General features: G+C 30.7%; 3 protein-coding genes across 3 annotated transcripts; 1 reads left to right on the top strand and 2 right to left on the bottom strand.

Moving 5' to 3' along the window:
* Positions 1-10: 10 nt before the first annotated feature.
* Positions 11-3,347, bottom strand: LOC136997290 (uncharacterized). Its single transcript, XM_067347869.1, has 7 exons — positions 2,581-3,347; positions 2,305-2,503; positions 2,023-2,211; positions 1,795-1,912; positions 1,124-1,399; positions 918-1,000; positions 11-826 (listed from the first exon to the last, which is right to left on the bottom strand). The coding sequence occupies exons 1-5, from the start codon at positions 2,598-2,600 to the stop codon at positions 1,173-1,175; spliced, it is 753 nt and encodes a 250-aa protein (XP_067203970.1). The 5' UTR covers positions 2,601-3,347; the 3' UTR covers positions 11-826; positions 918-1,000; positions 1,124-1,172.
* A 3,684-nt stretch (positions 3,348-7,031) lies between these two features.
* Positions 7,032-18,412, bottom strand: LOC105667283 (juvenile hormone acid O-methyltransferase-like). Its single transcript, XM_067347870.1, has 3 exons — positions 18,174-18,412; positions 17,914-18,085; positions 7,032-7,367 (listed from the first exon to the last, which is right to left on the bottom strand). Exons 1-3 carry the CDS (start codon positions 18,358-18,360, stop codon positions 7,181-7,183), a joined length of 546 nt encoding a protein of 181 aa, XP_067203971.1. The 5' UTR covers positions 18,361-18,412; the 3' UTR covers positions 7,032-7,180.
* Positions 16,288-17,065, top strand: LOC136997152 (uncharacterized). The gene has a single exon (XM_067347578.1). The coding sequence runs from the start codon at positions 16,409-16,411 to the stop codon at positions 17,063-17,065; it is 657 nt and encodes a 218-aa protein (XP_067203679.1). The 5' UTR covers positions 16,288-16,408.
* Positions 18,413-19,992: the final 1,580 nt, after the last annotated feature.

Below are 19,992 nucleotides of genomic sequence, written 5' to 3'. Positions count from 1 at the left end.
TGCCAAATAATTTTACTCAATTAAAAAATATTATTAGCATATAATCGACAATAACATACATGTATACACAGGTTTGAATATAAAAATTAAAATACACAAATCTGTTACAAAAAATACATTACTATGTTATACATTTCTTTCATATCATATTCATAATATTATATCTTTGATAATATCACATCTTTAGTATGCTATTTTCACGTATATGTTTATAGAATTTTAAAAAAGGTACTTAACTTATCTTAAAACTTAACTTAAAATTTAATATTGCAAAACTTAACATTGCAAATGTTATAAATATTGCATAACTTTACATTGAAAATGAAATAAAAAAAATTATTGAATAAATACAGTTATTATAGATACTATAAATTAACTTATAGTTATAAAAATACAATGTACGGTAGAGCAAATCACATTTGGCAGAATGGTATTTACAGTCTTCAATTCTCTAGGAACTGGTCTCCAAAAAAATATTATATATTAAAATTTTATAATATGAAAACTAACATAACTTAAATGGCAATACTATTAATTATATTAAATAATTTGCTGTAATAGAGAGATCACACCTCCTATTCCATAATTTATAACGATATCATTATATAAGCTCCATATATCACAAAAGTTATTCGTTCAGATAAGTAGGCGACAGATTTTCCAAGATTGTTGTAAGTTTCTCGAAAACCCGTATTCGTTCACTATCATTAACAGCTTGTACAGCAGCAGTATCTGCCAACTTTTGTATAGCATGTGCAATTTCAGTCATTGCAAGTGCACTCATTTTAGATGCCTCTGCTTGCACTTTGGCAGATTTAGCATGCATCTGCAAACATTTCAATATATTTCATAAATTTTTACATAATTTGTTTTAAAAAAAATCACACATTTTACGCTAATTGAAAATTTTGTCTTACAAATTCAGCAACAGCCTGCTTCTGAGCAATTGATTGGAAGTGCTCCTTTGATGAATACAATGCTGACGGTGTAACTCGATTAGCTATAAAATTAAGAGATGTAAAACATATTTATAAATTTTATGTACTGTTATTAAAATTATAAATAAATGTCAAAAAATAAAAAAATTAAAAAAAATTATAATCTAAATAGATTTTAATGTTACCTCTATTTGAAGAAATGGGCAAATTAATATTTTGTGAAGAACTATTTGACTATTTTGCTTTTGATGTTGGAAGATACGGGGTATTTCTATTTGTCTTAAGAGATGTAACAGTTTTTGAAGCCTTTCTTGATTCGTAATTAGCGAGGTTTTGATTGTTTTGGTTCTGAATGTGAGTATCAGAATTTTTAATTTCATTATGTCCTGATAAAAAATTGTTATCAAATGAATAATCATCATCGAGAATTAAGTCCTTGTCATTATTATTCAAGGAATTAGCTGCAAAAGAAAGAACAATTTCCAAATATTTTATATTTTAATATGTTAGTTCGAAAATAATCTGCATCAACAGTAATTATGTATTATATAGTTTAAAAAACAACTTAAGCAATTAGAAATCAAATAATTTAATAATTTTGAAATTTAATAATAATAAAATATTTAAAAATTATGACAATATGTTTTTATTCACTTAGTTATTACTTTATATACTCTTTAGTTATTATTATTTTACTGCACATATATTACGTATCATTATACAATTACTCATTATATAATTATTGTTAATTTTATTAGAATTTATTTATTGCTATTATAAAAAAAACCGAAAAAAATTTGTACAAATTTCATAGAACATATTAACATATTTTAAAAACAAAAATTAGGTTTCTTACCATTTACATATTGCGAGTCTTGAGAAATTTCGTGTGGAATATTTGTACAAACGCTTATCACTTGTGGAATTTCCGACAAAACTGAATTATTTCCATGTTCAAGTTCTTCCAGCAAATTCTATATACATAGACAAATAAGTATTATATATTTAAAAACAATTACTACTTTTATTAAATATAACATATTGCTGTATACATAACATGATTTTAAAAGTTTATAAAAATTACCTCCTCATCAGGGATACTATCTGCACAATATTTACTTCCTTCAACATATTCGGCTCCTATTATTCCAATTATACGTTGCTCAAATTCTGTCAATTCAGGTTGCGCGATAGCTTTATTCCCTGTTAATCTCTTCGCCTTTCGCAATTCTTTTACTTTTAGAGAAGTGCGACTTTTTAAGTCTCTCCAAACCTTAACCATATATGTAAATAAACCAACATATTAATACAGAACTTGTAAGATTTTGTATTTATACTAAATATATATGCATATAATTTTTCATACCACTTGCCATTGTTCGACTGTTTTTGTCGCTCCTTGAAAGGAATTCAATTCGTTTGCTAATTCTGTCCATTTTTCTTGAGTTTCTTCTTTTCCATGTAGAGCGTGAAACTTTCCTTCCGCAAGACCCTTGTTTAAATAAAAATAATCAACCATGTTTGTTAACTGTAACTGTGATGCTCTTGCAGTTCTTGTTTTTTTGCTGTAAAATAAAAATTAATTATGTTTTATTATATATATATATATATATATATATTTTATATTATAATACATACTTACTTATATATGACTTGTGACATTTTCCAATTATTTTATAATTATTATTATTTCTAATGTGTTTAATTCTGTGACTAATAGCGTTTTCGATTATACAGGATTTGAACGACCCAAGATTGGTTAATGACGTCATTGCAACCTCTCCACCAATGAAAGACTTGCATTTATAGTAAAATAGTGATTGATCAACCCTAGATCGTTCAAACCCCGTTTATTCGAAAACGCTGTAATTGTTTGACTGTCAAAATGTATTGAAAATCATAGACTAATTTTAATGAAGTCTATCCACAAGATCTAGTTTTGTGTATACGTGTTCTTAAATTCTCTCAAAAGTTACTAGATTTTAACTGCTTAAAGTCTGGCAACGTTGCACATCTATCGAATTATTTCGATACATTTGTAACGATTTTTGCATCGATTACAATCGTTAAGGCCATGTTACAGAATCACCCACAATGATGGTCGTCGGTCGCGCAAGCGACAATTGTCGTCAGTTAACGATAACGATTTTTGTCGTTAAAGAGTTACAGAATCCCGGCACTGGTCCAGTTTGGCCAGGACCCATCTGCGTGGGAGCTTATCGCCCCTCCTCCTGCGACGGAGCAGCACGCTCCTGGGGGTGGCTGTCAGGACCACCTCTATGACAAGGTGGTCCGACAGGGACTCGGTGTCTGTCACTCTCCAGGATTCCATCAATTGCGCAGCCCGCGGGGAGGCCCACGTCAGGTCGACTATGGACTCCCCACGGGGGTGCACACACGTGCTTCTGGACCCCCTGTTTAATAGCAGGAGGTCCAGCTCCGCCGCCCAGTCCTTCACGCTTTCACCCCTTCTTCCATTGCACCGGGAACCCCAATCCTTATGCCAGGCATTGAAGTCCCCGGCCACCAGAACTGGATGGGGGAGGCATCGGCGTATGCCCCCACCCATCTCCCACAGTAGGTGTAGGAAGTCGGGGTGAGACATGCTGGGAGGGGCGTATACTCCCACCACCCGAAAGGAACCCCACCGCGCGATGACATATCCCCTCCCCTTTTCCAATATGGATAAGGGGGGGGGGAGCACGGGGAGTTCCTTCTTACAATGGCAGCGGAGCCGTCAGCGGCCGCGACCCAATTGGGATTTGAGTCGGGCACGCTGTGCGGCTCCGCCACCACACCTAGCCCTGCGTCACGCCCGTCTAGGTCCTGAACGAAAAGATCTTGGGCCTGACGGGCGTGATTCAAATTCGCCTGCAGGAGTTTTGGAGGAGCTGAACACGAATGGTACATATATCGCATGCGTCTTATTTTACTTTCTGGCAAGTAACCTTTAATAATCTTTAATGTCACATGTATATTTACAATTTTACACTTTACGTTTATTTACCGGTATAAAATTCAATAAAAACATTGTATAATTATATTTTTCACAAATTATTCTTAATTTATTTCCATATATTACATATCAAAACGAATGGTATATGTATCTTTTCGTGTCCAAGCGAATGCACAATTGAGCGATGCACAACTGAACAGTGCGCAAATAAACGGTGTCCAAACGAACGGCGTCCAAACGAACGGTGTCCAAACGAACGGTGCGCAACTTTCTGTGTCCAAACGAACGGTGCGCAACTTTCTGTGTCCAAACAAACAATGCGCAAATAAACGGTGTCCAAACGAACGGTGTCCAAACGAACGGTGTCCAAACGAACGGTGTCCAAACGAACGGTGTCCAAACGAACGGTGTCCAAACGAACGGTGTCCAAACGAACGGTGTCCAAACGAACGGTGTCCAAACAAACGGTGTCTAAACGAACGGTGTCCAAACGAACGGTGCGCAATTTTCTGTGTCCAAACGAACGGTGCGCAACTTTCTGTGTCCAAACGAACAGTGCGCAAATAAACGGTGTCCAAACGAACGGTGTACAAACGAACGGTGTCCAAACGAACGGTGTCCAAACGAACGGTGTCCAAACGAACGGTGTCCAAACGAACGGTGTCCAAACGAACGGTGTCCAAACGAATGGTGTCCAAACGAACGGTGTCCAAATGAACGGTGCGCAACTTTCTGTGTCCAAATGAACCGTGTCTAATTGAACCGTGTCCAAGTGCACCGCCCCCATCCTGGAGTCGTCCGAATGAAGTCCTTAGCAAGAAGTCATGTATGGTGGCCAGGAATCGATAGCGATATTGATTCACTTGTAAAATCGTGTACATCATGTGCTATTAATCGTGAAAATCCTGCCGTAGCTCCTTTACATCCATGGTCAATTCCTGAAAAAGCTTGGCAACGATTGCATATTGATTTAGCAGGTCCTTTCCTAAACAATATGTGGTTAATAATGGTCGACGCATACACAGTAAGTGGCCGGAGGTATATAAACTTGGAAAAGATTCATCATCAGCTCACGTGATTCAATGCATACGAGAAAGTTTCGCACGCTATGGCATTCCAGACACAATAGTCTCCGATAATGGTCCTCAGTTTGTATCACAGGAGTTTGAGGAGTTTTGCAAAAAAAATGGTATTTGCCATACGACATCAAGCGCCTATCACCCTAGGAGTAATGGGGAAGCTGAGCGATTCGTCAGGACGTTCAAGAATGGTATAAAATCTAGTAAAGATGCTCAAAAAAATAATGTCGAATTGTGTAATTTCTTATTTAATTACCGGATTACAGTACATACAACTACAGGTGCTTCGCCGTCCGAGCTTATGATAAAAAGACAATTAAAAAGTCGTTTTGACTTGCTACATCCTAATGTAAACTCTACAGTAAAGAACAAACAAGAGAAACAACAACAACAATTCAATTTAATTTAAATATTTAAAAAATTTAATTAAAATAAAAAAATATTTATATATATTAAAAAACGCAAAAAAACTTGGCATTGCTACAGTAAACTACATGTTAACTTACATGATGTCAACTTATTACATTATGTCAATTAATCGTCAATTGTTATATTATTACTAATTTTTTTGCTTTATAATATTTTGAGGTGTTACTTTAATTGTATATTATATAGGGAAAGGTGGGGTAAGACGGACCCCCTAAGCAAAAATGGCTATATTTTTTATATTAATGACAAAAAGTAACTGAAATTTAGCATGAAGAAACTGTAGAATGTTTATTATAAGATTATAATGTTAAATTTTCAAAATTTGCAAAAGTTTGAATTATTATTAAGATTTTTAAAAACTTAATTTTGGTCCGTTTTACCCCATAGGTGGGGTAAAATGGACCATCCCATGGGGTAAAGTGGACCAAGCCGAGATAATATGGATCAAGAAATAATTTAACTGATCAACTCAAAATCAAAACTATATAGTATTTATTAAATATTTTTGAATAAGAATAGAAATTAATTTAACATTAATTATTTTATTATACACACAAATCTTTAAAATAATTATAATCTTTATAATTTTTAACGTTTATATTAAATATAACATTAAATATAACATTTTAAAATAAAGCATGTAAATAAAATAAATAATTATTATAAAATCTGTTTTTATTTGGAGACATTATTTTCAATAAATTTCAAGTTTCTTCTACTTTTAACAGTGCGTTTTTTATTTTTCATAGCTTTTTTCAGTAAAAAAAAAATGAGATGTAAAATATTTCTCAAATCAGAGCAAATATATAAGCAGAAAACTATAAGTAGAAAATATAAGTAGAACAAATATATAAATTGGTCCGTTTTACCCCATTTAAATTGGTCCATTTTACCCCACATGACAACATTAATATTATCTTATTTTTATTTACCTGTATCAAAATTATTTTTTAAATGTAACTGATGAAATATTACTTCTCAATAACCAGAAATATGGAACTTGTAGAAAAATTTTAAAATATTAAGTTTTGCAATCTTAGTCACTTAAAATGTAATACTAAGAAATTAGATCACGAGATCTATTTGCAAGAATTTGACGTTTTTTTATAAATAACTTACGATAGTCTTATGATATAATGACGTAATTTTTAAACAGTTAAAAAGCATCAAAAAGGAAATTAATTTTATGTTTATCCAGCAGATAGAGGTACTTACTAATAAGATCTAGCAAATGGACCATTTTACCCCGCGGTCCGTCTTACCCCACCTTTCCCTACATATATACGCAATATTATATAACTTTTCGTGCATAAACTATCATCATTTTGTGTATATTTAATACAAATTTTTGCTCTTGATTATCACATATTGATGTATAGCTAATCTCCCTTTTCATATATTCACGTGCGAAATTATTCTTGAACTCTTTTGCGAGATCATGCGGCATCTTATCCAAAAATGTGGATATGGACATTATCCCAGCTGTTAAAGTAATCAATAATTAAAATTAAAATTTTTAATGTATCAATATATAAATAATGCAAAAGATTTATAACACGGATAATAATTGTGCATAAAATTTATAACTTTAATAAGTTCTTAATAAGACTTACATAAAAACTTGTTTGAATTTTTAGCGGAAAATGTCACTTCTCGATGACTGCAATGGCAAACTTCAAATCTAATATTTTTAAGTAACTCTTTTACTTCTTTGCAAGGATTTTTTGAATAAAAATACGGTGAAATGCACCTTTTTATGTCCTACGTAAAAATAATAATTAGTAACTTGTAGTTGAAAAATTAGAAACAAATACATTATATATAATAATTACTTCCTTGTACAATGCAAAGTGATTATCTTGTGCCATTAGTTCAAAAACATTATATGCATCATGAGATGCTACAAATAATGTAAGCATAGTTCCACCAGGTCGAAGCATGCGATAAATGTTTTCAAACGCTTGTCTGTTGAATAAAGAAGATAAATGTAAATAATTTTTGAAGTATACATTTATTATAATATTTGTGAATTAAAATTGTGTTTATAGTATTATGTCAAATCACGCAAAAGATGTTACTAAAACCAATTATTTCAAATTAAAAATTACACAAAAATTATTTATTTAGACCAGTTTTAAATTTTGTTAATAGAAATTTTTCATTTAATAAATACCAAATTTTCCTATAAGAAAAAATTATATTTTTATAAGAAATTTATTAATTTATATCTGCTTAAGAGAATGCTGGAGTGCCTGACGAACTCCGACGCGAAAGCGCCATCATTTCGATGGAACTAAAAATTAGAGTGATATTATCGGCATAAGTCATAATCTAAGTATGAATGTATTGTGTATGCGTATGTGTGGTGCGTGTATATATTCGCATATTATTGTATAGCGCCTCTCTAATATTATCTTGGAACTAATCTTCTGTTATTTTTTTATCTGTTATACCGATATTGGACGCACACGTATGTAAAAATAGTCGGACAAGAATATTTTTTACATTAGACTTTTCAGCCCAATTTTAATGGTTCCATAACATTCTATTCTGCAGTCCGCAATTCGGGCTGCTCTTATTCAGCGTCTTAAAACTGTTAAACTTTTATAAAAAACGAAAATAGATAGCTCTATACAATATGTTATCCTAAGAGCAGAACAGAAATTAATGAATAGAAACAAATTTTGTTATTAATTCTTTTTTTTCCAAATAAAGTCGAGCAGCCCGAATTCCGTTTTTGTGTACACTTTACTCCTGCAAAAGGATTTACAATTCTATGCAACCAATAAAAAGATATTCTTGTTCGAAAAAATATAATGTCCGGCCGGTAACTCCAGCATCCCCTTAAGAGGATGCTGGAGTTACCGACTGAACACAATTTTTTCGCGAGCAAGGATTTTTATTGTCTGCAAAGAATAAAAAATCCTTTTCTACGATTAAAATACACGCGATAATAAAGTGCGGAAGCCTAGACTTGAAGGAAAGAAAGAAAGAAATAAAAAAAAAAGATTTTTCTTAATCTTCAAAGCTGTCAATTTGTGACAATATTCTCTTTATGCATAAATTATGCAACTTGTGTATCTTTCCGCACTCTAGATTATACGGGAAAACAACATGGAACCCTCAAAATTGAACTTAGAAGCTTAGTTTATTAGAAATAAATCCGTGAAAATTTTTGTGTATGTGTGCGTGCGTGTATGACATATTGAGTAAAACAGAACGGTACATTAGTTCCCGGATTATGATCCAGAGGCGCTATATAGTTCTCAGTGCTATCTGTCATATACATCAGAATTTTTTAAGTTAGTGTGCGTGTGTAGTTATGTGTATGTATTATGTGCTAAGAAACCTGATTGAAGATAGGCACTCTAAAGGATAAAAAAAGTGTATGTATTATATATTAATTTTGCAACATTTTTGCAACATTTTTATTATTTAATTATATACATACATTTATATTCTAATTTCTGTAAAATACTTTTATTCATGTGTTTCATGTATATATATTATGTATATTATGTGCTCCATATTATATATATTTACTTCAAAATATCTATGTAAAAAGTTAATATCATTTTATATATTGTATATATTTTTATAATAAATGAATGCGTCATATAACTTATATTATGTATAAATAAGTTATATGACGTATGATATATGTCATATAATTTATTTATAAAACATGAAATATAAAGGTATTTTTAGTTTTTTGTATGTATTATTTGTAAAAAAATCTTGATAAAAGAAACAACATTAATTTTGTGATTTGCAATAATCTGTTTCAATATATACTTCTTTTAAATACTTACAATTAGCCTTATTTTATGCGTTTACTTTGGTATCTAAAATACACATCAAAATATAAAATTTATTTCTATCACAGTAGAAAAGAAATATGTTATAATATATATTATTATATATGTTATTATATACATATATTGTTTAATTTTAACAGTTTTTATTGGACTGTACTTTAGACAATATTATATTTTGTCTATATTTTTGTCATTTCTCTGTTATAAGACATAATGTTTCTTTTCTACTGTAACAGAAATAAGGCATAAAATAAGGCTAATTTTAAATATTTAAAAGAAGCATATGGTATATTGAAACAGATTATTGCAAGTCGCAAAATTAATGTTGTTTCTTTTATCAAGATTTTTTTACAAATAATAGACACAAAAAATTAAAAATATCTTTATATTTCATGCTTTAGAAATAAAAAATGTGGCATATATCATATACATTTCTTATAAAAACAGTATACAAAACGGTGTTAATTTTATATATATATATATACTTTTATATGAATATAGATAATATGGAGTACATAATATACATAATATATATATAAAGCACATGACGTGAAAGCACATGATGTAAAAATATTTTACAGTAAAGAATAAGACAAGCCAGAGGCGATCTAACGTGTGCTGGTGATGTAGAAATAGAAAAGCCAGAGGCGATCTAACGTATCCTGGCGACGTAGAATTAGAAAAGCCAGAGGCGGTCTATCATGGGCTGGCGATGTAGAAATTGAAAAGCCAGAAGCGATCTAACGTGTGCTGGCGATGTAGAATTAGAAAAGCCAGAGGCGATCTAACGTGTGCTGGCGATGTAAAATTAGAAAAGTCAGAAACGATCTAACGTGTGCTGGCGATGTAGAATTAGAAAAGCCAGAGGCGATCTAACGTGTGCTGGCGATGTAGAAATAGAAAAGCCAGAGGCGATCTAGCATATCCTGGCGATGTAGAATTAGAAAAGCCAGAGGCGATATAACGTGTGCTGGCAATGTAAAAATAGAAAAGCCAGAGGCGATTTAAGATATCTTGGCGATGTAGAATTAGAAAAGTCAGAGGCAATCTAACGTGTGCTGGTGATGTAGAAATAGAAAAGCCAGAGGCGATCTAATATATCCTGGCGACGTAAAATTAGAAAAGTCAGAGGCGATCTACCGTGAGTTGACAATTTTTAATAAATATAGTCGAAGGCGATCTAACGTCAGCTGACAGTTTAGAAAAAAGAGAGCCAAAGACGATTTATTCGAGAGCTGGCAAATTGTAAGAAATATTGTCAGAGGCGATCTACTGTGTGCTGACATTTTTTAATAAATATAGTCGGAGGTGATCTAACGTCAGATGACACTTTAGAAAAAAGAGAGCCAAAGACGATTTATTCGAGAGCTGGCAAATTGTAAGAAATATTGTCAGAGGCGATCTACCGTGAGCTGACAATTTTTAATAAATATAGTCGGAGGTGATCTAACGTCAACTGACAGTTTAGAAAAAAGAGAGCCAAAGACGATTTATTCGTGAGCTGGCAAATTGTAAGAAATATTCCCGGTAAAAAATTTCTCATACATAATTAGACAAAAATAGTACATATCTAATTATACAAAATTATATACCGAATTTGTCCATACATAAATAGATACACCTATATATAAATAAATATGAATATATATATTTATATATGATTATATAAAGGTGTGTATGAGTAAATATACATTTTCTTGTTTTATTTTGTTGTGTTTTTATTGCGCAAACATAAAGTACATAATCATACATACATCACATCATATATATATATATATATATATATATATATATACTCATACAGTACACAAAGATTGCATACACATTGCATCAATCTTTTATCGCAATGTTGCAATATTGCAAATTCACTGCAAAATGTTGTTGCATCATTGCTGTGGGATTGCAGCAACGTTAAAATGTCCGCTTTTAGGAAGATTGTAACGAAAGATTACAGTAATATTGCAATGTAATGAATTTGCAATAATGCATTGTTATTGCAATCTTAGAATAATGTTGCATATATTTTTATTTATTTATCTGTCCAATTTTTGAACAATCAGTTCAATATCTGAATTCCCTGTGTTGAGGTCGTATCAGAAAAATTAAACTGATAAAAATAATTACTATGTCTTTAATCTTACTAGCCACTCTTTGCAAGTTTCATATAATCATCATGACTAAGGGCGGTATTCATAGTCCGTTCTTATATTCAAGATCGTCTTAAGCACGAACTTATATTCGCTCTCTTTGTCAGACACAATCTATGTGTGACGAAGAGAGCGAATATAAGTCCGTGCTTAAGACAATCTTAAATATAAGAACGGACTATGAATACCGGCCTAAAACTTAAATACGAGATAGATTTTGCAACGCGCGTCGCATAGCGGTAAACGAACGAACTAGCAATTACCGAATATTGCTATTGCAATGTTACTGGAATGTTGCTGTCACATTCTCATAAAATATTACAATTACAGGTTGCAATAATGTCTCAACAATATTACATTGCAACTTGCAAGATTGTAACATTGCTGCAATGTAATTGCAATGTTCTGTGCTGTATGGGCAGTAAGAGTGACTTGATGAGGTCCTTTCTTAAAAATCTCTTCTTTAAATACCCCAAGCACTAATTTTCGAACTATTTGTATCATTCATAAAATGTATTTATATCTCATGTTATTCATTTTTCTCATATTATTTAGAAATACAATAAATAACATATATTTCTTATAAATGTAAAATAGTGTTTTTTTATTTTATTTTGTTTATATTCCTCTCTTACATGCACGCGCGCGATGAGAAAAAGGTATAGAAACTTTTAGAAAAGTAAAATATTTTTAAATCAAGGCATTAAGTGAAATTAAGGAAAAAGTGACACAATTAGCCAGAATTTCTCGTTTATACAAAATCATATACAATTGCGTATGACTATATCTGAAATTTGCTTCTTACTTATATATGTTTATACATGATGCAAGACTTATACATAATCATATATTAGACTAACAGAGATTCATATATAATTATATATAAAATATTGTGGACATTATATTAGGTCCTTGAATAAGTTCTCGCTGTTTCTTAAAAGATGGCGTAGCGGCACTCTGTGCATGGAATTTCGTACGGAAACGCATCAGCTAAGTAGTACTATATGTAACCTCAAATTCTAGTAGATACAGTTTACCACAGTGTCAACCACGTGTTTAATTACCTATTGCGAAAATGTCTACTTTTGTGCCAAATAAAGTGTTTTTGCGGGGAATTTTATTGCACTGCTTTATTCAAAAGAAATCTGCAGCTGAAGCACACAGAATTCTTGTTGAAACATATGGTGACAATGCTCTGTCGAATACGACATGCAGAGACTGGTTTAGGCGCTTTAAAAATAATGACTTTGACCTTGAAGATAAAGAACGTTCTGGAGCACCGACAAAGTTTGAAGACGAAGAAACCTAATGAAACTATCACGGGAGCTCGCTATCGACTTCAGATGATGCGTTTGAGTCGAGCTCTAAAAGAAAAGCGGCCACTATACGGGCAGAGACACGACAAAGTCATTTTGTTACATGACAATGCTCGGCCACATGTGGCAAAACCAGTCAAAACTTACCTGGAAACGCTTCAATGGGAAGTTCTACCTCACCCGCCGTATTCACCGGACATAGCCCCCTCGGATTACCACTTGTTTCGGTCGATGGCGCATGGTTTGAGCGAGCAGCGCTTCCATTCTTTCGAAGAAACCGAAAAATGGGTCGATTCATGGATTGCGTCAAAAGATGAATCGTTTTTTCGACGGGGGATTCAATTACTGCCAGAAAGATGGGAGAAAGTGGTCTCTAATGATGGACAATACTTTGAGTAAAGTTATTGTAAGCCTTATATTTTAAATTAATGTTTTTTTTTAACAAAAAAAACAGCGAGAACTTATTCAAGGTCCTAATATATAAGTATGTATAAAAAGTACTTACATGTAATTCTATACTGCAGTCGCTCCATTTATATATATATATATATATATATATATATATATATATATATATAACGTTTTATATTTCGTCATGTATAATTATACATATTTTTACACAATTATGTAAAATATTGTATAACTCTATTAAATGCTACATGATTATATATGAGAAATTTTTTACCGGGTTGTCAGAGGCGATCTATCGTGAGCTTGTAGATTTTAAGAAATATGTATTTCTTTTAGTTAGTAATTTACCCAGTCAGAAATATAATGTCAATTCAACGTTGATTCGACGTCTGAGCGGTTGAGAGTCAGTTGAGTCGAATTGGAGGTTGATTTTCATGCAATATCGACTTATTATTTTTGAATCTTTTATAGTGCTTGAAATTATCTAAATTGATTGTAAATGAATTTTTATCGTAATATTAGTAATAAATATGATATAAATTAACAAATAATAAAAATTATACGTGGTATTGAGAAATGACCTATTAATCGATATCGAATCAATATTGATTCTCAATTTTTGATTTCTCAGTATTGACTCTCAATTTTTATTATTTGTTAATTTATATCATATTTATTACCAATATTAAGAAAAAAATTCATTTACAATACTAATGTAAGATACCAGTCTTTCAGTCTTAAGGTTTCTTACGTAAAACACACTTAAGATCATTCCATCCAGATTACGATCAATCTGATTAGTAGGTTTGGTGCGAGCCATGGACATAGGAATATACCTTAGTCCGTGGTGCGAGCCGATCCAGTCGGCGTGCGTAACGAGCGTGCATACTGATGCATGAGCTAGCGTGTTTACCGAGTCCTGCTAAGTCTTTGTTTGGAAGCCTTCAAGAGACACGGTAGTGTATGCTTTATACGCGGGTCATAATTTACATAATTGTGATGTACAAGTGTGTGATATAGTAATCTCATCGCTTAACCTAAAGTGAGAACTGGGAACTCGTTTCAAGTTTTCGACTAAGGTAATATTATGGATAATGTAAATAAATTTTTGTTGTAATAAATATCCGATTACGAATAATTAATTTAGTAATAACAAAAATATTTATTCACTATATTTATATGTTAGCTTTACCACGTGTACATACATACATACTACGTGTGACTTTGCCACGTACCGAATTTGCCATATACCGATTAATTTGAGTAGATATCATTTTTTTTTTTAATTAATTACAAAATAGTTTTATTTCGTGAAATTGTTTAGTAAAGAACACATTGTGTTATTTTAATTATAATTATACAATTAATTACAATTATAACAATTAATTATAATAATAATTATTAATATAAAAAGTATAGACAATATTTATTTCTATTTCCAATTTTTTTTATTATGCAAGAATTAATATTTGCTTAAATCAATTTAGATTGCTGAAAGCATCTTAAAACTAAGAAAAGAGAAGGTCAAATCAACAAGATGGACGCAATGAACATTAGTGATAACAAGGTATATATAATTATTTTTATATTTATATTTATTTTTTATGTTTTCCACACACATTATTACCGACATATTTATAATGTATTAACAAATAATTAAGCATTCTATTTCTTCTATTTAATGTTTCCAGATAAACTATGACAAATATTAATTTATTTATTTTTCTAATTTTTGAAGCAAATTTTAAGTTATGTTAAAAATAGAAAAATACTATTATTTTTTTATATAAGAATATCATTATTACATAATATTTAAAAAATGTACAACGTAAACATCTCATATTTTTATCTCTCTCTTTCTTTCTCTCTAAAAATTTTTATATAAAAAGATTTTAATTTATTTCTTTTATATTTATTTAATATGAATTATTTACAGTTGAGTAAAAAAACAAGTTTTTTTGTTACAACAATTTAAATTTTTGCTTATATTCAAAATTAAATGTTTTATTTTTTAATTCTTATATCTTTTAAATTAATAATTTTTAATCATTATTTTTATTTTACAATAAAAGTGGTTTATTTCTGTGATATAATTTTCTCTACATATATTTTAAATTTTTTGTAGTTTTTGCAATGTAAACGCAATTGGAAGAAAAGAACTAAAAGAAAGGTTATGAAACAATTAAGGCTTGAACAACAGCAACACAATATTTTTAATAGAGTCTCTATATTACTAAAAAGAAAGAAAAAAGGATTCAAACATAAATTCAGCAGCAACAGTAGTAGTGACAATGATAACTTTTTTACAAATATTAGTGAAATGTCAGATTAATTTGAAATATTTGTAGAGAGAGAAAATAATGCGTCAAATGAATTAATTGATTTAAATAATTATGAAACTGAACGTGAGATTAATGACCTAGATGTTTCTAACGAAGATACAGATATAAATTTAGAAACAAATGCTGATGACAGTGAAAATGAAACAAATAACGATAACAGTGAAAATGAAACAAATGCTGATGACAGTGAAAATGAAACAAATTACGATGACAGTGAAAATAAAAGTATTGATGCAATTTTTGATAACGATGAACAGAAAGAAAAATATATTTTATTAAGTTTACGTGAATGGGCATTATCAAGTGGAATTCTTTCTATGAGCAAAATAAATGAACTTCTTGCATAGCTTTGACCAGTGTTTCCCAATTTGCCTAAAACTTATAAATCTTTGGTAAAAACACCTAATAATATAAATATTATTAATTTTCGGAATCAAGGACAGTTTTGGTATAGAAGTATAAAAAATAATTTGGACGGATTTATATTAGAAGAATATTTAGAAATAAAAAAAAAGATTGAAATAGATATTAACATTAATGGACTTCCTCTCTTTCGGAGTTCTGAAAAAAAGTTTTGGCCAATTTTAGGACATTTAGTGGGAACTAAAAATGAACCATTTGTTATTGCTATTTATTTTGGAAAGTCTGATCCTAACAACATTGAATTTTTGCAAGATTTTGTAAATGAGGCTAAAAATCTAATCGATAATGGTTATGTACGAAATCAAAAAACTTATGATTTTTTTATAAGACATTACATTCTTGATGCTCCAGCTCGAGAGCTTGTGAAATGTTGTATAAATCATAATGCATATGCTTCTTGCAAAAAATGTGTAGTATGGGGTGAACGATTAGCTAATAGGCAGACATGTTGATCTTGATGCTCCTTTGAGAACTGATGAATCTTTCAAAAATCAAACGCAGTCTCATCATTACAAAGGAGTATCATCTCTTCTAAAACTAAATACTCAAATGGTTTCTCAGTTTCGTTTAGAGTCCATGCATTTAGTATATGAGGGTGTATTTAAAAAGTTATTAGAAGTATGGATGCGATGGACAGGCTCATGGAAGTTGCACTGGACTATTGTCCAACAAATGTCTGATATGCTAATCCAAATAGCTCCCTCTTGCCCTCAAGATTTTGTTCGAAAACCAAGAGCTCTAAGTGATTTAGCATTCTATAAAGCAACGGAATTCCGTCGTTTATGCTTGTACGATGGCATTGTGGTATTTGCTCAGCATCCTGATATAAATGTTTATAAGCATTTTTTATTATTGCATTGTGGAATTTATATTCTTGCAAGTCCTGTTCTTTATAAAATTATGAATGACTATGCAAATATTTTACTCAGAACTTTTATTAAACATTCTGTAACAATTTTTGGAAAAATATTTGTAGTGTATAATGTTCATTCTTTTTGTCATTTAGCGCAGGAGTGTAATGATTATGGCCCTGTAGAATCTTTCAGTGCCTTTCGTTATGAAAATAAATTGAAAACAATTAAAAATAATCTCAAATCAGGTTTTAAACCTCTTCAACAGGCAGCTAATCGTGAAATATGCAGTTGCATGTTGCAAACTACATATTTTTTCTTGAAAGCAACTATGTGTTTTCTTTATACCAATTGATTTGTCTTATTATTTTATGCATAAAAGTATTAAGGTAAGATTCCCAAAAATTGAATGTTTTACAAGATATTTTGTATTTTATGTCAAAATACTGTAATTTACAAGCCTCATAACTCAAAAAGTACTTAATGAAAAATAACTTTATTATAGTGTTTTGAAAAGCTCTTGACACCAGCTATTAGATTTTGGAATCAAAAATAGGGATTTCTATTTAAAAAACCTAACCTAACCTTGAAATGACCTTCAAGGTCACGGTCAAGGTCAAATCCAAGGTCACCATTAAAAAGCCAGAGAAATTTCCTAAAACTTTTGTATTTAACATTTTTTCGTAAAATGCCTTCCTCAAAACTTATTTGGGGGTTTCCATACTTTTGCCTCACCCTGTATGTGTATATGTATATATTAATTAATTGATTAATTAGTTATTTTGTATTTACTACATAAAAATAAAAATAAGAAAAGTATATGACATTTTTCTTCAGTGATATATATATAGTATCATATGTATATTTTTTATTTATTATTTTGTCATATTTGTTCATATTTATTTCACACCTTGTATACGCCTATGTATTCTTGGACATTATATTGCAGCCTTGCGACGAAATTTCAGTCGAGGAAACAAGCGCAAGCATCGTTTGTTTACAATCTATCCGATCACACGTACGCAGACCACACGTCAGTGTAGTGAGTTACCACACAAACAAATGCGTACACACGGACCTACGCGGCGTAAGTCCGTAGGCTACGCCGATAATGTCATTTCATTTTTAGTACCATCAAAATGATGGCACTTTCGCGTCAGAGTTCGGCTGCCACTCCAGCATCTTCTTAATAATCTTACTTACCGAATGTCTTTGCACCAATGCAAAGTGTGAAATGAAAAAATGTGGTTAAATTCCGATACATATTTCTCAGGCAAATTTTTAGTTTGGATATCTAATACTTCGAATCCAAGTCGTTTCTCGTCACTGTACGTCATATTTGCATATTCGATCATGCTTTGTGAAATATCCGTACCTGCATGATATACAATAATCGTATTAACAATAAGTAATAATGCACGACAATTTGTAGTTATATATAAACAATTTATTTGTTTACTTACCAATTATTACTGCATTTGGGTCAAGAGATGACAAAAGAATATCATTCGTTACATCTCCCGGTCCACAACCGATATCCATACATTTTCCGGAGATTTTCTTTAAATCGTCAGCAAATTCATCGATTAAACGTGATACATTGTATCTTTGAATATTGTCAGATGAAGCATAATCCCTTGGGTTTACCATATTTACAACTTTAACAATTGCAACTTTAACTTGCTTCACAACTCGGTCAGTGTTTCTGTATATTCAATGTAATGCATCGCAGTATTCTTTGCGACTCCTTATATAGATCAGTTTTTTGTTTTTTCATATCAATTATCTTTATTATATAAGATATGTAATCAGTGACTTTCTTGCACATGTTTACAATGCAGTGATAACAGTATAGTCCTAATCGTTATCTGAAGTAAACCGTTTCCAAAAATAAGTCCCAGATAGCACATGACCTTGCCAGCACAAGTGTAAGAGAAAGAGACGTTTTATCCCACATAACATCGGACATTCTATGTATATACATTTTTTCTCCATTATGTGAAAATAATATTCTGTATGTAGAATGTATGTACATTTCATATACATGATTTGAATATACATTATGATACATAATATATATATATATATATATATATATATATATATATATATATATATTTGTCAATTGACGTTTTTGAGGACATTGAAAAACCTAATGATTTTTCTGTATACATACAAGTAGCATCGATTTCTGATGTATACATTACAATTTGTTTTTTGTTATCTCGATTTTTACCCAATGTATAACGAATTATTGTTTTTGAGGACTTCGTAAATAATATACAAATAATTTATATATAACAGTGTTTTTGAGAACTGCATACATGCAAGTAACATCAATTTCTGACGTATACATTATAGTTTGTTTTTCATTATCTGGATTGTCACCCAATATATAACAAATTATTGTTTTCGAGGACTTCGTAAATGATATACAATTAATTTATATATAACAATGTTTTTGAGGACACTTATACAGAGAGTATAAAAAAAGGTGGGAATCCCAGAATATCACGAAAAATATAAGTTTTATAAAAAAATGTTTCAGATAAAAGTTGTAGGATTTAAATTGATCTATTTTACTGAGCTTATCAGTTTTACTTTAGATGGAGACTCTGGAGATTTGAAGGTCATCTTTATTTTTTTAATGGGACCACACTAATTTTTTTATATAAATCAATTTCTCCCAATATTTGTCGTCAAAAATTGTAAGGGTAGAATGGCAAAAATTGAATAGTTTTCTAAATATTTTATACTTTAATTTGACATACTTTCCCACATAGCAAAGATCTCCCCAGGACATCCCAATTTGATCAAAATGGTCCCAGTTTGATCCAGAGCAAAACGTTATCCGTAGGATTACTTGAGGGTATCCCGTGTAGCATGTCCTGTGGATATCTTATGTACGATCTCCGCAGGACATCCCATTTTGATCAAAATGATCTGAACGATACAGATCGATAATAAATAGTTATTCGTAGGATTTCCTGAAGATATTTCTAGCACAAAAAAATATACGTACATTAAAAAATTGCTGTTTCTTCAAATTTAGCAAAAGATTTCTTACATAAATATTTTCTAGTAAGACATTTTTTTGCTTAATTTGAACAGAGAACAAATTTAATTTTGTGTGCATGCGTAGACACACATATAACATACAAATATAATTTTAATCCGTCCATTTGTTAAGATTAAAGTACAAGTAAAGTACAAGTATTCAAGTATCAAAGTACAAGTATTTTTTGTACAAGTAAAAAAAAATATGCAGCTGCATGTTGCAAA

Source organism: Linepithema humile, chromosome 1 (assembly GCF_040581485.1).
Source record: "Linepithema humile isolate Giens D197 chromosome 1, Lhum_UNIL_v1.0, whole genome shotgun sequence".
Taxonomy (NCBI): domain Eukaryota; kingdom Metazoa; phylum Arthropoda; class Insecta; order Hymenoptera; family Formicidae; genus Linepithema; species Linepithema humile.
Note: the sequence above shows the minus strand (reverse complement) of the source record. Positions and strands in the feature narration are given on the sequence as shown.